Below are 16196 nucleotides of genomic sequence, written 5' to 3' on the forward strand. Positions count from 1 at the left end.
TCTTTTTCCTCCCTTCGCAAGTGCAAGCTTCAAGTAAAGCCCAGCTGGAATATAATAATTTTCTGTCAGTGTCGCTAACAAGAAAAAAATGGAATGAAATATTTTATAGAGGATGGAATTTTGCGTCGGAGAGATGTAAATTATATATTTGGTTTTTGCTCCTCGTCGACTTCTAATCTTCGCCCGAGGTCCTACATAGCAAGATGCGATGATTAGAACTTTTTTTGCAAGCCCTCGAAAAACACTAAGTATACCGTATTTATAAAATAATGTACAAAGTGATGTTTTGGTAAGGCGGCGTCAGAATTGGGTTCGACTGGCATTAACCGGCAATAGCAAGTGGCTTTAGACGCCCCTTAAGTCGCATAATCTTGTAAGCCGTAGCCTCTTTATAAAGCCCCAAACCCATTCAATGTACAATTGAATGGCGCACACTTGGTAGTAGCACATCTTTTGCCATAAATTGTGTTCGGTATGAAAGCCCGTAGCAAACCGAACGCTAACTAATACCCAGGCATGTAATCGGAAGCAGAAATATTGATCTTTTTTGGCCTAACCATGGTCCAAAATAAATTCCGTAAAAACCCCCAAATTGTATTAGCAAAAAGAAGGATTGTGATGTACATGTGTACATGCGAACGGTCTCCCCCTAAAGAAATAGTCGTGACAAGGGTGCATTTGTAGTTAATATAGTGTGAATGATTTTAGGATTTTATTGGCGCTCCCCACCTATTGATTTTCGGAGGCCTAAGTGTCTGGAGAAAATAACCGGTCTACATTTCAGCACGCCTCCCTGAAAAAATTCTGGATCCACCCTGCTAGCCCCCAAAAATATTGGTTCTAGAACCGCGCCTGGTAATACCCCATTTTCTATATTCACCCTTAACCTTACTCATGGTTTTGCTGTCCAAAACGGTAAGTACAAATATAAACATTGTTTGGTCCATACCACACTTGTAGAAAACAAACAAACAGAACACAAGTTTTGAAATTCACGACATACCACCCAATGGCCACGCGAAAAGTATGGTAAAGTTCACTCTCCATTGTTCACTTGCCTCTAATGATGATAAACTGACAAGATTTGGTTGCCTCAATTATCAACAGCCTGACTTTTGAACGTTGTTCAGGGAGATAAAGAATAAAAAAAACCGAGCAGATTGTTCAAAGTTCGGTGCCGGTTGAGATCAGTAACTTGCTGCACCCGAAGTGATTGGTTCAGTTGCGTCCCCAGGTCAGCACGGTGACAAGCTCCCGTGGATGGTAGCAGCTTAAAACAAACTTTAAGGGTTTAAGGCATAGTGGCCGATTTTGGGGTGGGCGTGCCCTACTTAGGCCTTTGTGACTTTTCTCCCTTCGTGGCTGCTACGGGAGAACTTCAACATTTGATTGTTTGGATTTGCTTTCGTGTGACTTTCAGCCACTCCATTTTGCATCTGATGCTGTAGGGAGAACGCCAGAGACATTCAGTGGAGAGAGAGAGCACATCAGATGTAAGTTGAAAGTTATTGTTAAAGATTATGTAAGCCTACCTTGAGTGATAGGTTGGATAACGGGAAAGCACCGCGCGAAAGTGATATTTGAAAGCCATGCCGTGTTGCGTTCGTTTATGGAGTGAATCGAGGACACACACGTGCAACATCATCGGTGAATCGAGGACAGGAACCAAATCGAGGACGACCTCGATTAGAAAACGCGTACAAAACCAATGAGAGCGGTTGCGAAAAACTTACAAACAAAGGAAAAGGGAAGAGGAACAAAAGAAAATCCTCGTTCTACGCCATAAACAAACGTGTATGTATAGGTAAAGGTTTGCTCTATGTGGTAACGTCGCCATGGCTTGCTCAATGACCGTTTTTACCAAAGATGGTAGGACCACGGATGAACAGGCCTATTCCTCGGACAATATAAAGGATTCGTAAGGCATCGTATTGAGCCAATTGGAGCTTATTATCAAGACTCAAAGAACTTTTGTGATTCGCCGACGTGCTTCCGGTGGTGAATTCTGCTTCAAAATGGACTTTCCGACGAAAAGAATGGCTATGACATCAAACAAGTAAAAATCATAACTCTCAAGTTTTCGCGTTTGTGTAAGATTTTTGTGCAATGAACTAGAAGGCTGCATAGCTGAAATCATAAAAATAGCGGATAACAAAAATTGAGAGTTACAGCTATCGTTGCTGTTGTATTTACGAGAATGTGTTCAAGGCTTTGGAATATAAAACAAAAAACGTAATATAGGCCTAATCTTATTAAAATATCAGGAAGGGGTTGAACTGCACACAAAGTAATATAATACATGTACATGTACAAGAGTTGGTTAAATAAATTACAACCAGTTTACTTACACATTATTTCGGTTGTCCATGTTATCTTTGTTTAAAATTAATAATTTTCGGAAAGCTAAACTAATTCAATGTGACACTTCCCTTTTGTAAACTACATGATACAGGGGCAGCGGAACCGGGGGGGGGGGGGGGGGGGGGGGGGGGGGGGGCTCGGGGGCAGACGTGCACGGACGTGCCCCCCCCCCCCCCAAAAAAAACAATCCCAAAATGCTGGATACGCTGCTGCACCGACGGAAGACGCCTTTTACTAAGCAAGTGCTCTTTTATGATTATGCCTCCCATCGTTTGAAAACAGTTCCGCCGCCGCTGTATAAATGACTTTGATCTTTTCTTGCCACAAGTGTTCCTCCTGCTTGAATTAAAGGGATTTGAATTGACTTTACGTTATTAAGCGGCTCTCTCCCATAAGCCCTTGTAGTATACGGAGTCAATTATCTGCTCTGAATATGCCTTCGAATTCCTTTTGGAAGTTAAGCTTATTCCATGGAGAGATGAGTTTTCAAAAACACCGTCGCTTGGAATGTCTATGAAAGTGGGAGAGGTTTGAAAGCATTTGTACATGGGATTACCAATTCTAAATGCGATACAAAAATATAACTTGAAAAGATTTATCGATTGAAATCCCAACGAATTAATGGTGAACCTTCTATCCAACTACAAAATGCCGCCTTCGCTTTCAACACGGTTCACATTTTGTAACCCTCACCTCATTTTAATCAGTCCTAGACCAAGTTTGCAGTTATTGTTTGTAAGTCATTTTTTGCCGTCAACTATGACTACAGTAATGGAGGTAAGGTATACTGTTGGAAGCTGATAGACAGTATACCATTTAGTTCTAATATTATAATGTGGAATTTCTTTCACGATATATAATATACTTAATCCACTTTAACAAAAAATAAAACCCGAGCCCTCCTGCCTCCCCTCTAAATGGTTCAGGATCCGCCCTTAATTATTATGTAACAAAACAAGTTTAAGGTTCTTGCATTTACCATTAATTTTAACGATAATGTTAGACTTTCCATTTCTGATACATCCAGGAAGAAGGAGCTAGTTACATTCATTGTAGCACTGTTGTCCGCAAACTAGGCGGTTATGTTTTATTTGCTATTCTTGTCCCGTCTGATTATTTGGAAAAGGGAAAAGAAAGAAAATGATCCATCTTCACGCGTGGTTACAACTTCGGATTACAAGTGATGGACATCATCTGCAAATATACAAAAATAAAATTGTCAACATAATTATGGTGAACTATATCCCACTTGATGTCAGCTAAAATAGCATCATGCATCCAGTGAAATCGTCGCGCCTAGTCTGCTGTCATTTTCGAGAGAAAGCAAAAAAGGAATTCCCGTCATTTCCTTGCGATGGTTAGCACCAAATACTGCCCCAAATTGACCGAATTTAGTTAATTTGCGTTTGATTTCATAAAGTGAATGAGACTTATTATTTTTCTGAATGATAAACCAGGGATCGTACCACAAGAATGTGTAAATCCAAATGTATTGATAAACAGTTTGAAGGGAAGGTCACTAAAAATGTAGATGTTTTTTGTGCGTGTGTGTTTTGTAAACAGTTTTCTCAAAAAGTGTGATATCTACTGAGCTGAAATTTCGGCAGATCATTTTTAATAATAATATTGAATTGTTGTTCCCTGAATCGGGGAAAAATATACATTCCTGCACTAGGTGTCCAAGACATTTGAACACAAATATCATAATATTAAGGTCTAGAATCATTTATTCCTTTACTGAATATCTAATATGTTTGTCATGATTTACAAAGTCAGATATACTCTTTTTCAGCTTTAAGGTTTTAGGAACAACTTGATGTTTATTTTGCATTCTATCGCATACGCCGATGGGTCAGACTGATACCCAGATTGCCAGCTTTGATTTCTTCGTCTTTTGCTTCGAATAAAATTGTAACAATTACGGTTAGTGTTTGAGCTTCCTTATCTTAAAACCTCTGAATGGGCGAAATCAACCTAGGTCCTAACCCGGACTTTGTTTGTTTCCAACCTCAGATAAGATAATGTTACCCATTGCCGAGCAAATCTGGTTCCTTTTGTCAGAGGCTACATAATTGATACAACTTTGGTTTTTACCAAAGAGAACGTAAGCGGGGGCAAGATAGTTTCAGATCTCAACGCTAGATCTCAGGTTCACTGGCACAAAGGTTAGCCGCTTGAGTAAACAGTTTTCATTTTGAAACAGGTGAAGTCTAGAATGGTTCACGTGCCGTGTGTTTCGGTACACCAGGCTAGAGGTCAAAAGCTAACGGCTTTTCTGTGCTTCTGTGCACTGTGCACTTTGTCAGGCGGAAAACACTAACTGATATTGTGTATCTTCGAAACTGCTAATTTTAAAGGGAAAATACAAAATTTGGAAACATCGAAAAATAAAACTATTAAGTTTTTATTTTTACAAAATACCTTACTAGGATGTTGGTAAATGACAGTCTAAAGCATCCTGTAAAATATTATGGCACCTGGTGTGAAGTCATTTTCAAGAAAATTGTTATTTTTGTGTACATTTCCAACAGTGGTCGGCCGACCACCATTGGAAAAACCTAACTATTTTCAACTACTGCTCCAAATTTACCATTTTTTTTTCAGTCCAAATTTTGTTTGCTATTGGTCACATGTTCGTGAACGGGTGCAGGCCAGCTAGACTGGTTCCCTTACTTTACAATTTTCCGGCATCAATACATTGATCCATTTCATCTTAAGTGGAGTCAGGGAACCAGACAACTTGAACAACTTGAACACAAAACTTCAAACATGTCAGTGTAACAATATTTGAGCTATTATATTAACCCCTCAAATAGTTCATTTCTGAAAATTACAGCAAAAGCCAATGATGTGCATTCCCTTTAATAATGCATCCAGGAAAAAAGAAATTCTAGAATGTTGGTATTTCTCTATAATTTTCTTTAACTGTACCTTGAAGGTCCAGTCACTTGTCGTTGGTTAAAGAGATGAACTCTCTGTCATGCCAATTTTCTTTGAGTGAACAATTAACAACCCAAGTAATTGCTTGGAAATGAAAACAAAAAAGGAAGACAAATAATTCCTTAAGATTTGGAAACAAAGATATGTTGCTCTCTGAGCATTATCTGACGGGACACTCCATCTCCAAGATTGCTTTATCAAAACTTGACGATACTAATTACGTGACCAGAAAAAAAGTCCAGTGCTTCCACATAAATTCTCCGAATCGAGGGTACTCTCATGCAGTGGCTGAGGGTGCATTAGCCTCCCTCATCCCTGCTTTTGCGGAATCAGCCCCCAGCCCCTTCCCTAAATCAGGAAAATAACATAACCACTGATGCCCCGATGAAGACAAACTTGACATTATACAGGGCGACCCCTCAAAAAAATGCAACTCCGAAACGTTTGAATTTTTTTTCTGAACTGTGATCAGTGATGTTTGTTTTGTTACATGAAAACAGCACGTCGGCTTGCTGAGAATATGCTAATCATGTAACACAACTCAATTTCGGTCCATTCCAATGGCGTTACCACTGTTAAGGGATTTACGCAGACAGCTGTACATATTTGTGCATGAAATGCATGTAGCGCATTATTCATGTCCTAATCCTTATAAACAACACGGCATATAGTGTGACCATAGTACAATGAAATTGATGGAAACACCTTATATTACCACCTGAACAGATATCTCGTCCTTGTAAGTTATATTTGAAACTTTTCAAGTGAAAGCCAATTGCACAGCGGGCAGCAACATGTTTCATTGTTTGAAGCACCCTCGGAAAGATGAAAAATCACTTCTTTTACCTAATTAACATTTTTTTCAGTAACCCCATATGCTGCCTTAATGATCTTTTCAGTACTTGAAAGAAAAAAAATTAATCTGATATCCAAAACATAAACATTCACCGATCACGTTTTGTAAAAAAAAAGGGCAAATGTTTTAGTGTTGCAATTTTTTGGGTCACCTTGTTCACCTTGTGTTTATTCAAACTTTATTCTTCCTTTTTTACTTGTTACCAGATTTGACTTGAAATTGTATTAGAAAATAATATTTCAATGTGATTATTATTTTTTTACTGATATCCTGCAGTCATATTCGCCATGGATCCGATGTGGGAATGGTTCTGCGGCAAGAACACCTCTTACATCTTGGGCTCCTCGCCCACCCCGATCGAGCAGGGGATCAACAACACCTGTTTCGTGAACGCTCTGGCCACCATCCCCCATGCCGGTTTCGTGGTCGTGGCCTCCCTGATCCTGCTTGGGGTCGGGGTCTGCTCCAGCTACCGGGGCTACAACACCCGTTACCTGCTTCGAATGCCGGGCCACACCTTCCGATGGATTGTGAGCGTCTTCCTGATCTACATCCTCCTGGCAGGGTTGGGTGAGGGGCTGCTCTCCGATGCCACGTACCAGGCCTGGGACCTGCCGACCCAGCCCCACCTGTACGCCGGCTCTGCCCTGGCCATCGTCACCACTGTGATATCCCTGATCTACTACCACCACATGGAGCTGTGGGAGCTACCCGGCATGGACTTCCTCCTTCTCCTCTATTGGATCTTGGGGTTGATGGTAGAGTTGCTGCGAGTCATGAACCTCTACCAGATGGATTTGGTTGACGTTACCATCATCCGGTTCGACCTCTGCTGCCTGACCATCCTCGGGTACACCATCTTGATTTTGATTGATCTCAACATCATCCGAGTCAAGGTAGGCCTGAAAACACTTTAGACAAAAAGGGGCAAATGACTACACAATGGCGTTACAATATGTTTCTATTTTTTGGGGAGCTTTAAAATTTACTTCAGTGAACAAACAATAATTAATCAACTTTGACAAGAATCAATTTATTTCTTTAGTGACAGTAGAGTTTAACACTAGCAGCTCCTATACGCTAGTAAACCCAGAGTGCACCCGATTTGCTTGTTAAAATAACAATTCTGTTTTGAGTTACTAACTATCAGTGCACTGACAAGAAAGTGCACAAGAATAACACACGAAGCACAACCCCAGGCTGGACTCGGACCAGCTGATCCACAACCTGCGGAATCTGAGGCCGATCTTGAGTTTAATGCTCCAGACGCGCCGTGCATTTAGGTTGGACACGTAGACCCTTCCTAGCACGCTATCACCTTACATTAACGGGGAGTCGGAGACACCCTTCAATGGTAAAGCACTGTAGGAGCTACTGCACAAAAGTATAGCTGTTATAATGCATTAGCTATTGAAATGGGCCTCCATGTATGTTCAGCGGTAGCGTGCATTGAATGGTCTATCCTTACGCCAGACCAAAACGTCCTTTTCCAACCACCCATTTTTCACTGAACAGGTCTTCGGATTGTGTCAGAGCGGCCCGGTCGAGTTCCCGAAGGATCTGATGAACCCTGATGTTGAGTACATGTACTACTACGTCAACTTCATGTCACAGCAGTTCTTCTGGTGGGTCAACTGGCTACTGTCCCTGGGCTATAAGCGACCCTTGGAGCTGGACGACCTAGGAGATGTTCCTGAGCGGCACGAAGCCAAGTACAATTTTTATAAGTTAAAGAAGGCACTGAAGGTTGAATTGGTAGGTGGTTTTCCGTTTAGTTACCGTCTCAAATAATTGTGCTACCAACCCAACCCACCCTACACCATCCCATTCCAACCCAACCCAACCCAACCCAACCCAGCCCAACCCAACCCAACCCAGCCCAACCCAACCCAACCCAACCCAACCCAACCCAACCCAACCCAACCCAACGCAACCCAACCCAACCCAACCCAACCCAACCCAACCCAACCCAACCCAACCCAACCCAACCCAACCCAACCCAACCCAACCCAACCCAACCCAACCCAACCCAACCAAACCCAACCCAACCAAACCCATCTAAACCATCTCCTTGTTCCTCCTGGTTCGTTAGGAAAAATGCGCCAAGAATCCTGGGACGATTCCCGCAATGTGGAAGCTCTACTTCAAAGTCTACGGCGTGAAACTGATCGGGGCTGGCGCCTTGAAGCTGGCATCGGACTTCTGCGAGTTTGTTGGACCACTTGTCATCGGAGGCCTGACGAAATACGTCTCTACTCTTTCCTACCCATCGGACGGGCCACCGGTATGAAATTCTATCGCAAATTAGTAAACAGCAGTAAAAATTACAACAAATAAGGGGAACATCGTGGTTAGACCATGTTATAATCTTTTATATATAATACGGTACCGGTATGTGTTTTTCCGAGAAGACCCTGGTTGCACCGCAAAGTTCCTTTTAATAAAAAGCAAAAACAAATTGAAAACACCTTTGTCAGTCTTCGGTTAGACATGTAGGTTGTTGCCAAATGCATGGGTCCACACAGCTTAACAAAATCTCATGCTAGAGTAAATTTTAGGGTGGAATTTGTTGTTGATCTGAATAAAAGGAAATACAATATGGATGCATAGGTCTAATCAGGCTTGAGCACTCGTTGCCTTCTATATAGTATCTGTTTTAAAAGTATTCCTATATAGACATGGGCCTTTGGGAGTCATTTTACATATACATCCCAAATCAGGATAAGAGATAAGTAGAAATATCGACTCGAAATTCAGAGAAATCCTCTAAAGGGTGATTTCATGCGTGAATGCCCCTTTTAAGGACTACCCCTGTAAAGTGGCGATTTTAGAGACACGGGCGTCTGCAAAAGTAAGGAAACAGGTTCTAGTTCCAATCAAGCAATCCTGTGAATTCTCCCAAGCAAGGTCATCTCGGGCAGCACTGTGTATGTATAAACAGTGAATAAGAAAAAATTACGTCCATGAACGGCTAAACCTTTTAAACTGAAGAATTGATCATTGTCTATGTTGTCATAGGATCCGCCTCACCGTGTAACGTTCAATGAATTCTTCGGCAACGGTTTCGTCTTGGTGGTCTTGCTGTTCTGCGCCTACTGCATCAAGATTGTCTGCCTGCAGGGCCACATGCACCGAGCTATCCTGCAGAGTATCAACGTGCGGGCTGCGCTGCAGGTAGGCTTCATTACCAAATTTATGTTCCGTGGGCCTTAGGCACCAGTGTTCCGTAGGCCCTACTCCGAACTAGGCACCAGCACAAATTCCATGTCTATGCCAAGCTGTATTGAAACAAGCCAGTCCAAAATGGTAGCTCTTAAAACCTGCTGGCACACAGTGGTATGTTTCGTAGGCCCTCAATTTTTTCGTAGCCCACCGTATTGGATAATACGGGCCTGCTGTTGAGGAGAAGACAGAAGACAATGAAGAAAATAATGCTGGGGGGGGGGGGGGAACCTCGGAAGAATACTTTAGGGAAAACCCACGGAATCAGTTAGGACCAGTAAACCCAATCCACATGTGGACCAGGGCAGTGCTCGCGTTCATTTTTATACCGGCTTGATTTAGGTGGGACAAATTTTATTAAAGAAGCTTTGGAGTGCATAACTTTCAGGTAAATCTTGTTTATGTGATACTAAACATGATCGATGCAGACTATTGGTGGCGCTCTTTATTGCTAATGTTTTATATCCCTATTTAAAAAGTGCACGCGTTTCTCTTTCGTTGTTTTCCCAGGGACTGGTGTACGAGAAGTCCTTGCGCCTGTCTACCTACGCCACCACTGGAGGCATGATGACGGTGGGACAGATCACAAATCACATGTCGACCGACGCCATGAACATACTCTTCATGTTCCAAACCATCAATTACATGTGGTCCATACCCATGCAGGTAGGTCGACAGAGGACACCCTTTCTCACTCTCAGTTGGAACAGTATGGGTATATGTCGTGTCGGTGACTAGCCCCGCTCCATGGTGTTTTGTCCAATCACAGCCGTAATGTATGTCTGGCATGCGCGCACGCACAACTGGAACATGCAGTCTTCATAAGCATTGGGGAACATACATTGGGAAAGCGCACATGATTTATGACCCACGTGTATAGTGGGCGTGGCCTAATGGATCAATCTACAGGGTGTATCAAAAAGGAAACCCAGATGTAAATGTGAATTATAAAAAATCTAATAAATATTTTCAAATATGTTAAAGATCATGTAAAACGCCACTGTGTCCTTTTAAAAGATACCTTGATTGTGTGTCTGTGGCCACCGGATGATTGAGCATTCGTTGTTGATCCGTCAAGGGTCAAAACCTGTACTGGGCCAAGTTTTACCTGGCTTGTTATGCACAGGTTGAAATGGACTAGACTTCGTGCGGAGCTTTGTGTGGAAACTGGAAAGAGTTGGCCACGTTGAAGGCATTGGGCCATGAGGGGTCAACCTCAACAATAAGAGTGGTTAAATCACAGTTTTGAATCAAAGGACTTCTTCCTTCTTTAAATTGAGCCATTCCACGTGCACAGAGTGCCAGTTACCCTTTTGAACAAAATTGGCCCAGGGCAGGTTTTGACCCTTGACAGAAAAACAACAAATGCTCAGTCATCCGTTTCCACAGACACACAATCTAGGTATTATTTTAAAGAGGACACATTTTGTCATACTGTGAACCCTTATGATTAGGCTGTATCTTTGGTCATAAATGCTCTCATTGATATGGGCAGTTCCAAGACTTGGAGACCAAACATTAAACAGTACGTTGCTTTTCGGCAAGGAAAATTCACACCAAAAATATGTGAGTTTGATGGGCTGTGTGCTGTGACTTGATGTCGTCTCAACCTCAGTCTGAAGTTTTGATGAGGGGACAATTATATGTTTGTATTTCCTGAATTTTCATTAGCGTCAAAACAACCCATCAAAGTAAGGATGAAAGTGATATGAAAACTTATAATATATCGAGTGCTTACAGATTAATTCATAACCATCATCTTATAGGTCAGACGTGTGACTCATCTCTTTTGATCAGGCCTCAGTGTTTTGACGAAGAGGACACATTTTGAAATGCCGCATTATGCATTTATGTAGATTCCCACGTCACGTGGAATCTCTCCTATACAATGGACCCATCCAATTTCGGCCGTAACCCCGCCCACCGTTGGTTTAGGCGCAGTAGATGTTTTGCAAGATTATAATTCCTGTTGATTTGTAAAACAAAAAATGTTTTGCTTGATTTCTCAGGTGATAATCATCTTGATCCTGCTGTACGTGCAGATGGGAGCGGCCGCTCTGATTGGTGCTGCCTTGTTTTTAATAGTTTTCCCCATCCAGGTTAAGATCGCTACGATCATCAGCAGAAGCCAGAAACAACTCCTGGTAAGCTTGGAATACCGTATCAATAACTCCCGTCAAATATTGTTGGTGAAATGATGAACGTTTGCATTGGCGTTCTTTTATATTATTTCGTCCTTTTATATTATTTCGCCCTTTGGACACAATAAGATGGCGTTTTTTGTTCTAACACAAATTTTATTCAGTATAGCGCCCCATTAATGTCCGACATATCTCAAAAAGGCTAATGGATGAGTTGAATGACAGTGATCAACATACTATATTTTACCAACATTTACATTTTTTTTTTTACAATCACATTATAAGCGTCATCTTGTAGAATAGTCCAAATTCTATATAAGTAACCTTACCGAGAGATCTCGTCAATGTGAGCGAGATCTCGAGAGGAGTCCATGAATTCCAATGGGCTGATGACCTCCTTTTAATCTATGTGTTTTAAAAGACACACTCTGACGAGCGCATGAAGCAAGTCAACGAGCTGCTGCAGGGCATCAAGTTGCTCAAGATGTACGCCTGGGAGGATCTGTACTGCAAAGGCGTAGAAGTCATCCGTGAGAAGCAGCTGCGCTCCTTGCTCAACGTCAGCGCTGGCCTAGTCTTCACTAGTAAGTCGTGAGAAACATTACCGGTAGAGGGCGCTAACAATATAATGCCATAGTGCTGTAAACAGTGCCATTGCAGAACTGTCAGCCGTACTAGTAGTACATGTATTGGCTTCGTTGCACTCTCTGTTTTTCGAAACCTTTAATTTATTGAAAAATTTAATGGTACATGCAAGTTTTACTCACCAGGTATTCAAAGTGTAATAGCAGAGAGAAAAGTAAAGAAGATGTAATTATAAAGTTTGCGGGTAACACCATGTGGAAAGAGATTTCTTCTTGGAAGAAGTGTGGTTCTGAAAAAAACCCCGGTTGGTTAAGTGTAGGACTCGACGTTTCGGACAGTGTGCTCTGTCCGTCCTCAGGAGGTTAACTCAAGTCTCCGCCATGCAATGCTTCAAGTCATATATAAAGAAGATGCACCATTGGACGGGAAGTAGATATTGAATTTAAATTTGACATGCAAATTTATGCCCCTCGGATATTTAAGAACTTCATTTTCTGAAAATGAATGGGCAGGAATGCAGTGTAATATTTGGTAAGCAGCCCCATGCTAAGCAAGAAGTGTGCTAAGTGCAGCCAATTATTTGGTTTGTTAAAAAGGAAAATACCAGATTAATTGTCAGTCAATGTATATCCGAGATTCTCCCTTGACTTTTTGGATAATACATTTGGCCCAGAGCTGTTGGTTGATGAATGAAATTGATTATTATCATGTATTTGTCTTACAGTATTCTTCACGGCTGGCACTCCGGTTGTCGTCACCCTTGTTGTAAGTAACTGTTCGCAGAAAGCGAATTTCATTTTTTCTAAGGATGTTTTCTGAAGGTTTACTTGAGTGAGAGACGCCATACTTGGACATATCATGTCAACATATATTTCGAGACACTCTCCGCAATGCACGCCTTGTAAGTCTAGCACACCATTTAGCTCATTCCAAAAGGTTCTCAGATGATACACTCAAAATCCGCAATAAGCCAAAATGTGGTAAGAGTTCATTTAGGGTTAGTCAGATGGCATAAATGGTAGTCCAAATAACGATATTTTCAACTCAGGTTAAGTGACAAAACTATTTGAAAAACAAAACCACGGCTGGCATTTTCCTTTGCGACTAGACTTACAGTCAGCTTCCAGAGCTAGAAAAAAAAATCGGAATTTTGATGTACTATGACGAAATACTAAATTAATATAGCCTACAAAAGCGAAGCAGATTGCATTTGAAATTTTGTATTTAACCCTGTGTTTTGTTTTGTGTTGTCTTGAGGTCCGACGTCAAGTACACTCTAAAATCTGTGTTTAGCAATTACACACAATCTTGCTGTCACTTTGTAAATATGTTTAGAAGCTAAAATTTAAGTGTTCAATTGCTAAACAACAATGTTAAATCGCTAAACACTATCCATCCTTACTCTAAACAAGTCATCTTTAGTTTTTAAACATTTTTACAAACTGAAAGCAAGAAAGTGTTTAGAAAGGTGTTCAATTGCGAAATACAGTATTTTGCAGTTTAGATCTGGTACACGGTACCCTCTGGAAACATGTGCACAATAGGGAACAAAAGATTGTATACGTCTCCACACAGCAATTTCTATAGGTGAATACGTCTCCACAAGGTTATCACGAAAAAGATAAATGGATTTTACTCAAAAACTAGGAATTTCCAAGGTGTGTTGATTTCCAAGGTGTGTTGAAATTAATTCTGGTTAGGAGCATTTCGAAAGTACACTTTAAAACTCAATAACTTTAGTACACAAGAAAAAGAAATGACTCCACAACTATAAACATTTCAGTATTTGTGTTTTTGTGCATTCCAATTCATTATTATTATTTCTTACAGGCCTTCGGCATCTACACCCCTCTGACCGGCAACACCCTGACTCCAGACATCACCTTCTCGTCACTGTCTCTCTTCAACCAGCTAGCCGTGCCGCTCTTCCTGCTCCCATTCTCCCTCTTCCTCCTCGTCAATGCCATCGTCAGCACCAAGCGACTGGCCGAGTTCTTCGTGGCGCCCGAGGTGGAGGGGATTGGCGAAGACACTGATGAGCTGGAGGAAGGCGAGGAGTGCCAAGAGGTAGCGACAAGTTTGATGTATAGATTGAATTTTTTGACTGTCTGGCTTACTAAAGTGATGAGGGATTAATTGATTATTGATTGATTGATTAAATGATTGATTTATCGACCGATTACCGATAAATTGATTGCTTAATGATTTATTGATCTATCGATAAATCGGTCAATTGATCGATCAACTGATTGAAACATTAATTGATTAATTTATCAACCAACTAATCGATCGATCGATTGATTGATAGTTCGATTGACCGGACAATTGATCAGTACATCGATTGATCGATTGATTAAACATTGATTGAGTGAACATTATTGGCCGATTAGCTGAACGTACTGGTAAATTTTCCGGCTGACTGAATGACTAATTAATCGGTTTGTTGATTGATCAATGACTGACATTTAATAGACAAACGAGATATCCAATGACCGGGTAATTGCACGATTGACTGAATAATTATTGATTGATTGATGAAAGATCGATCAGGGATGGAAAGATGAGTGGATTGATCGTTTAATTGATAACTTTGATCAATCAATGCATTCATTCATTCATTAAATGGTTTATTGAATCAACTCATGTCTCGCAGCTAAGGGCTGAATTGAACATGATTTACAGTAACGGGACAAAAAAATAGTAATCCCATAAAATACCATTAGGCCTATTAACATTAAAATAGTAAGAAGTCGAATCATGTAAATACCACATATAAATCCAGCTTAACCTTTACATGAGTAGTAACAGACAAACAACGGGCAGACTTCAGAACTAATAAACTATATAAATGAACAAACTACTTAAAATGAACAAAGACTTAACTTTCGGAAGACTTTCTAAGGCATTCAATGTTTATTTTCTATTTTTTTCCCCGCCAGAACGGCGAGACCAAGAAACTACCGATCGAGTCTGCCCGGCAAGCCAACTTTCACCAGACCAGCAGCGCGGACGAGGCCGACGAGGAAGAAAAAGACGAGAAGTCGGGGCTCCTCGACGGCTCTAAGAAGCCCCCAAAGACCGACTATGGCTCCAACGCCCTGCGTAAAGCAATGGGACTGGAGAAAGAAGAGCCACTGGATCCTAAAGTGGCCTTCAAGGTATAGACTATAAGGCTATATTTTTGTGAGCGTATGAGGGCACTGTATATTTGTAAGTTAAATGTGCCAAAGAGTGGCACATTTAAATTAGGACTGCAATCGATGTATCTAACGCGCGACACAGTGCTTAAATTTTGAAAGTTTCTTTTTGTAAAATCAATCCTCGCGGCCAAGGGTTAGTAAAAGAAGGCGCACGCGCCTGTGGAGTAGAGGGTACGTTTTACCACTAGGGCTGCTGCGGTTCGCGCGCCTCGACTTGTGAGTGTGGTACCACCTCAGTATGGCTTCTAATTAATGATGTCCGCCAAACTGGCGAATAAAGGTACCTCTCATGACCAAAGGAGCCATTTCCTCATCGCGGCGTAGGCCTCGGCTCCACCTCTAGTTCTCGCTGCAGAATTATTCCATGGTTTTTAATGTCCAACAGCATGGATGAAAGTCATCCTGCATCAATATGTTTTTCAGATTTTTATTAAATTGCAGATGATTTGTGTCATTAATTATTGGTGAATTTAACTTAGTTAGGCTGAGCTGCCATTGTCTTAAAAAAATAATAGGTGGAGTTAGATGTACGTTCCATTGTGCAGGTTTACACTTGTTATTGGTACTAAAGTGTTGATCGGTTTTCCACCTAGGTCTCAAGGGGTAATTTCCTGTGGGATCCGCAAGGCGCTCAGCCTTGTCTGACCGACATCGATGTTGAGATACCGAAAGGTAATTTCTGATGTTTTCTTCAAGGGCTATTATTTTTCTTATTAGGGACAGAATTTTTTTAACAAACCACCGTTGGATATGCATACATATAATTACCTCTTTGTTTCAATTTTTTTGTAATGAATTACCGAACATTGTACCAAAAGAGAGACGTTCCCATAGACTTGTGCACAAACATAAACCCTCTCATAACTAATTTGAAAATACTCTCCTGCCTTC

The 16196-nt window shown here is 41.2% G+C and overlaps 1 protein-coding gene across 2 annotated transcripts in view; it reads left to right on the forward strand.

The window, feature by feature from the left end:
- Positions 1-1239: 1239 nt before the first annotated feature.
- The window catches only part of LOC119738353 (ATP-binding cassette sub-family C member 9-like), a 36393-nt gene continuing 21436 nt past the window's right edge, over positions 1240-16196 (forward strand). The window contains exons 1-12 of one of the 2 annotated variants that reach the window (XM_038213217.1): positions 1240-1493; positions 6434-7053; positions 7673-7912; positions 8250-8441; positions 9176-9331; positions 9890-10045; positions 11389-11523; positions 11942-12104; positions 12830-12870; positions 13936-14172; positions 15045-15263; positions 15899-15977. In XM_038213217.1, the coding sequence (XP_038069145.1) occupies positions 6445-7053; positions 7673-7912; positions 8250-8441; positions 9176-9331; positions 9890-10045; positions 11389-11523; positions 11942-12104; positions 12830-12870; positions 13936-14172; positions 15045-15263; positions 15899-15977 (2227 nt within the window). In that variant the 5' untranslated portion in view covers positions 1240-1493; positions 6434-6444. Of the gene's footprint in view, positions 1494-6433; positions 7054-7672; positions 7913-8249; positions 8442-8980; positions 9085-9175; positions 9332-9889; positions 10046-11388; positions 11524-11941; positions 12105-12829; positions 12871-13935; positions 14173-15044; positions 15264-15898; positions 15978-16196 lie in introns of those variants that run through there. The other variant, XM_038213218.1, reaches the window with a different exon arrangement.

This window comes from Patiria miniata, unplaced genomic scaffold, assembly GCF_015706575.1.
Source record: "Patiria miniata isolate m_02_andy unplaced genomic scaffold, ASM1570657v1 HiC_scaffold_3, whole genome shotgun sequence".
Taxonomy (NCBI): domain Eukaryota; kingdom Metazoa; phylum Echinodermata; class Asteroidea; order Valvatida; family Asterinidae; genus Patiria; species Patiria miniata.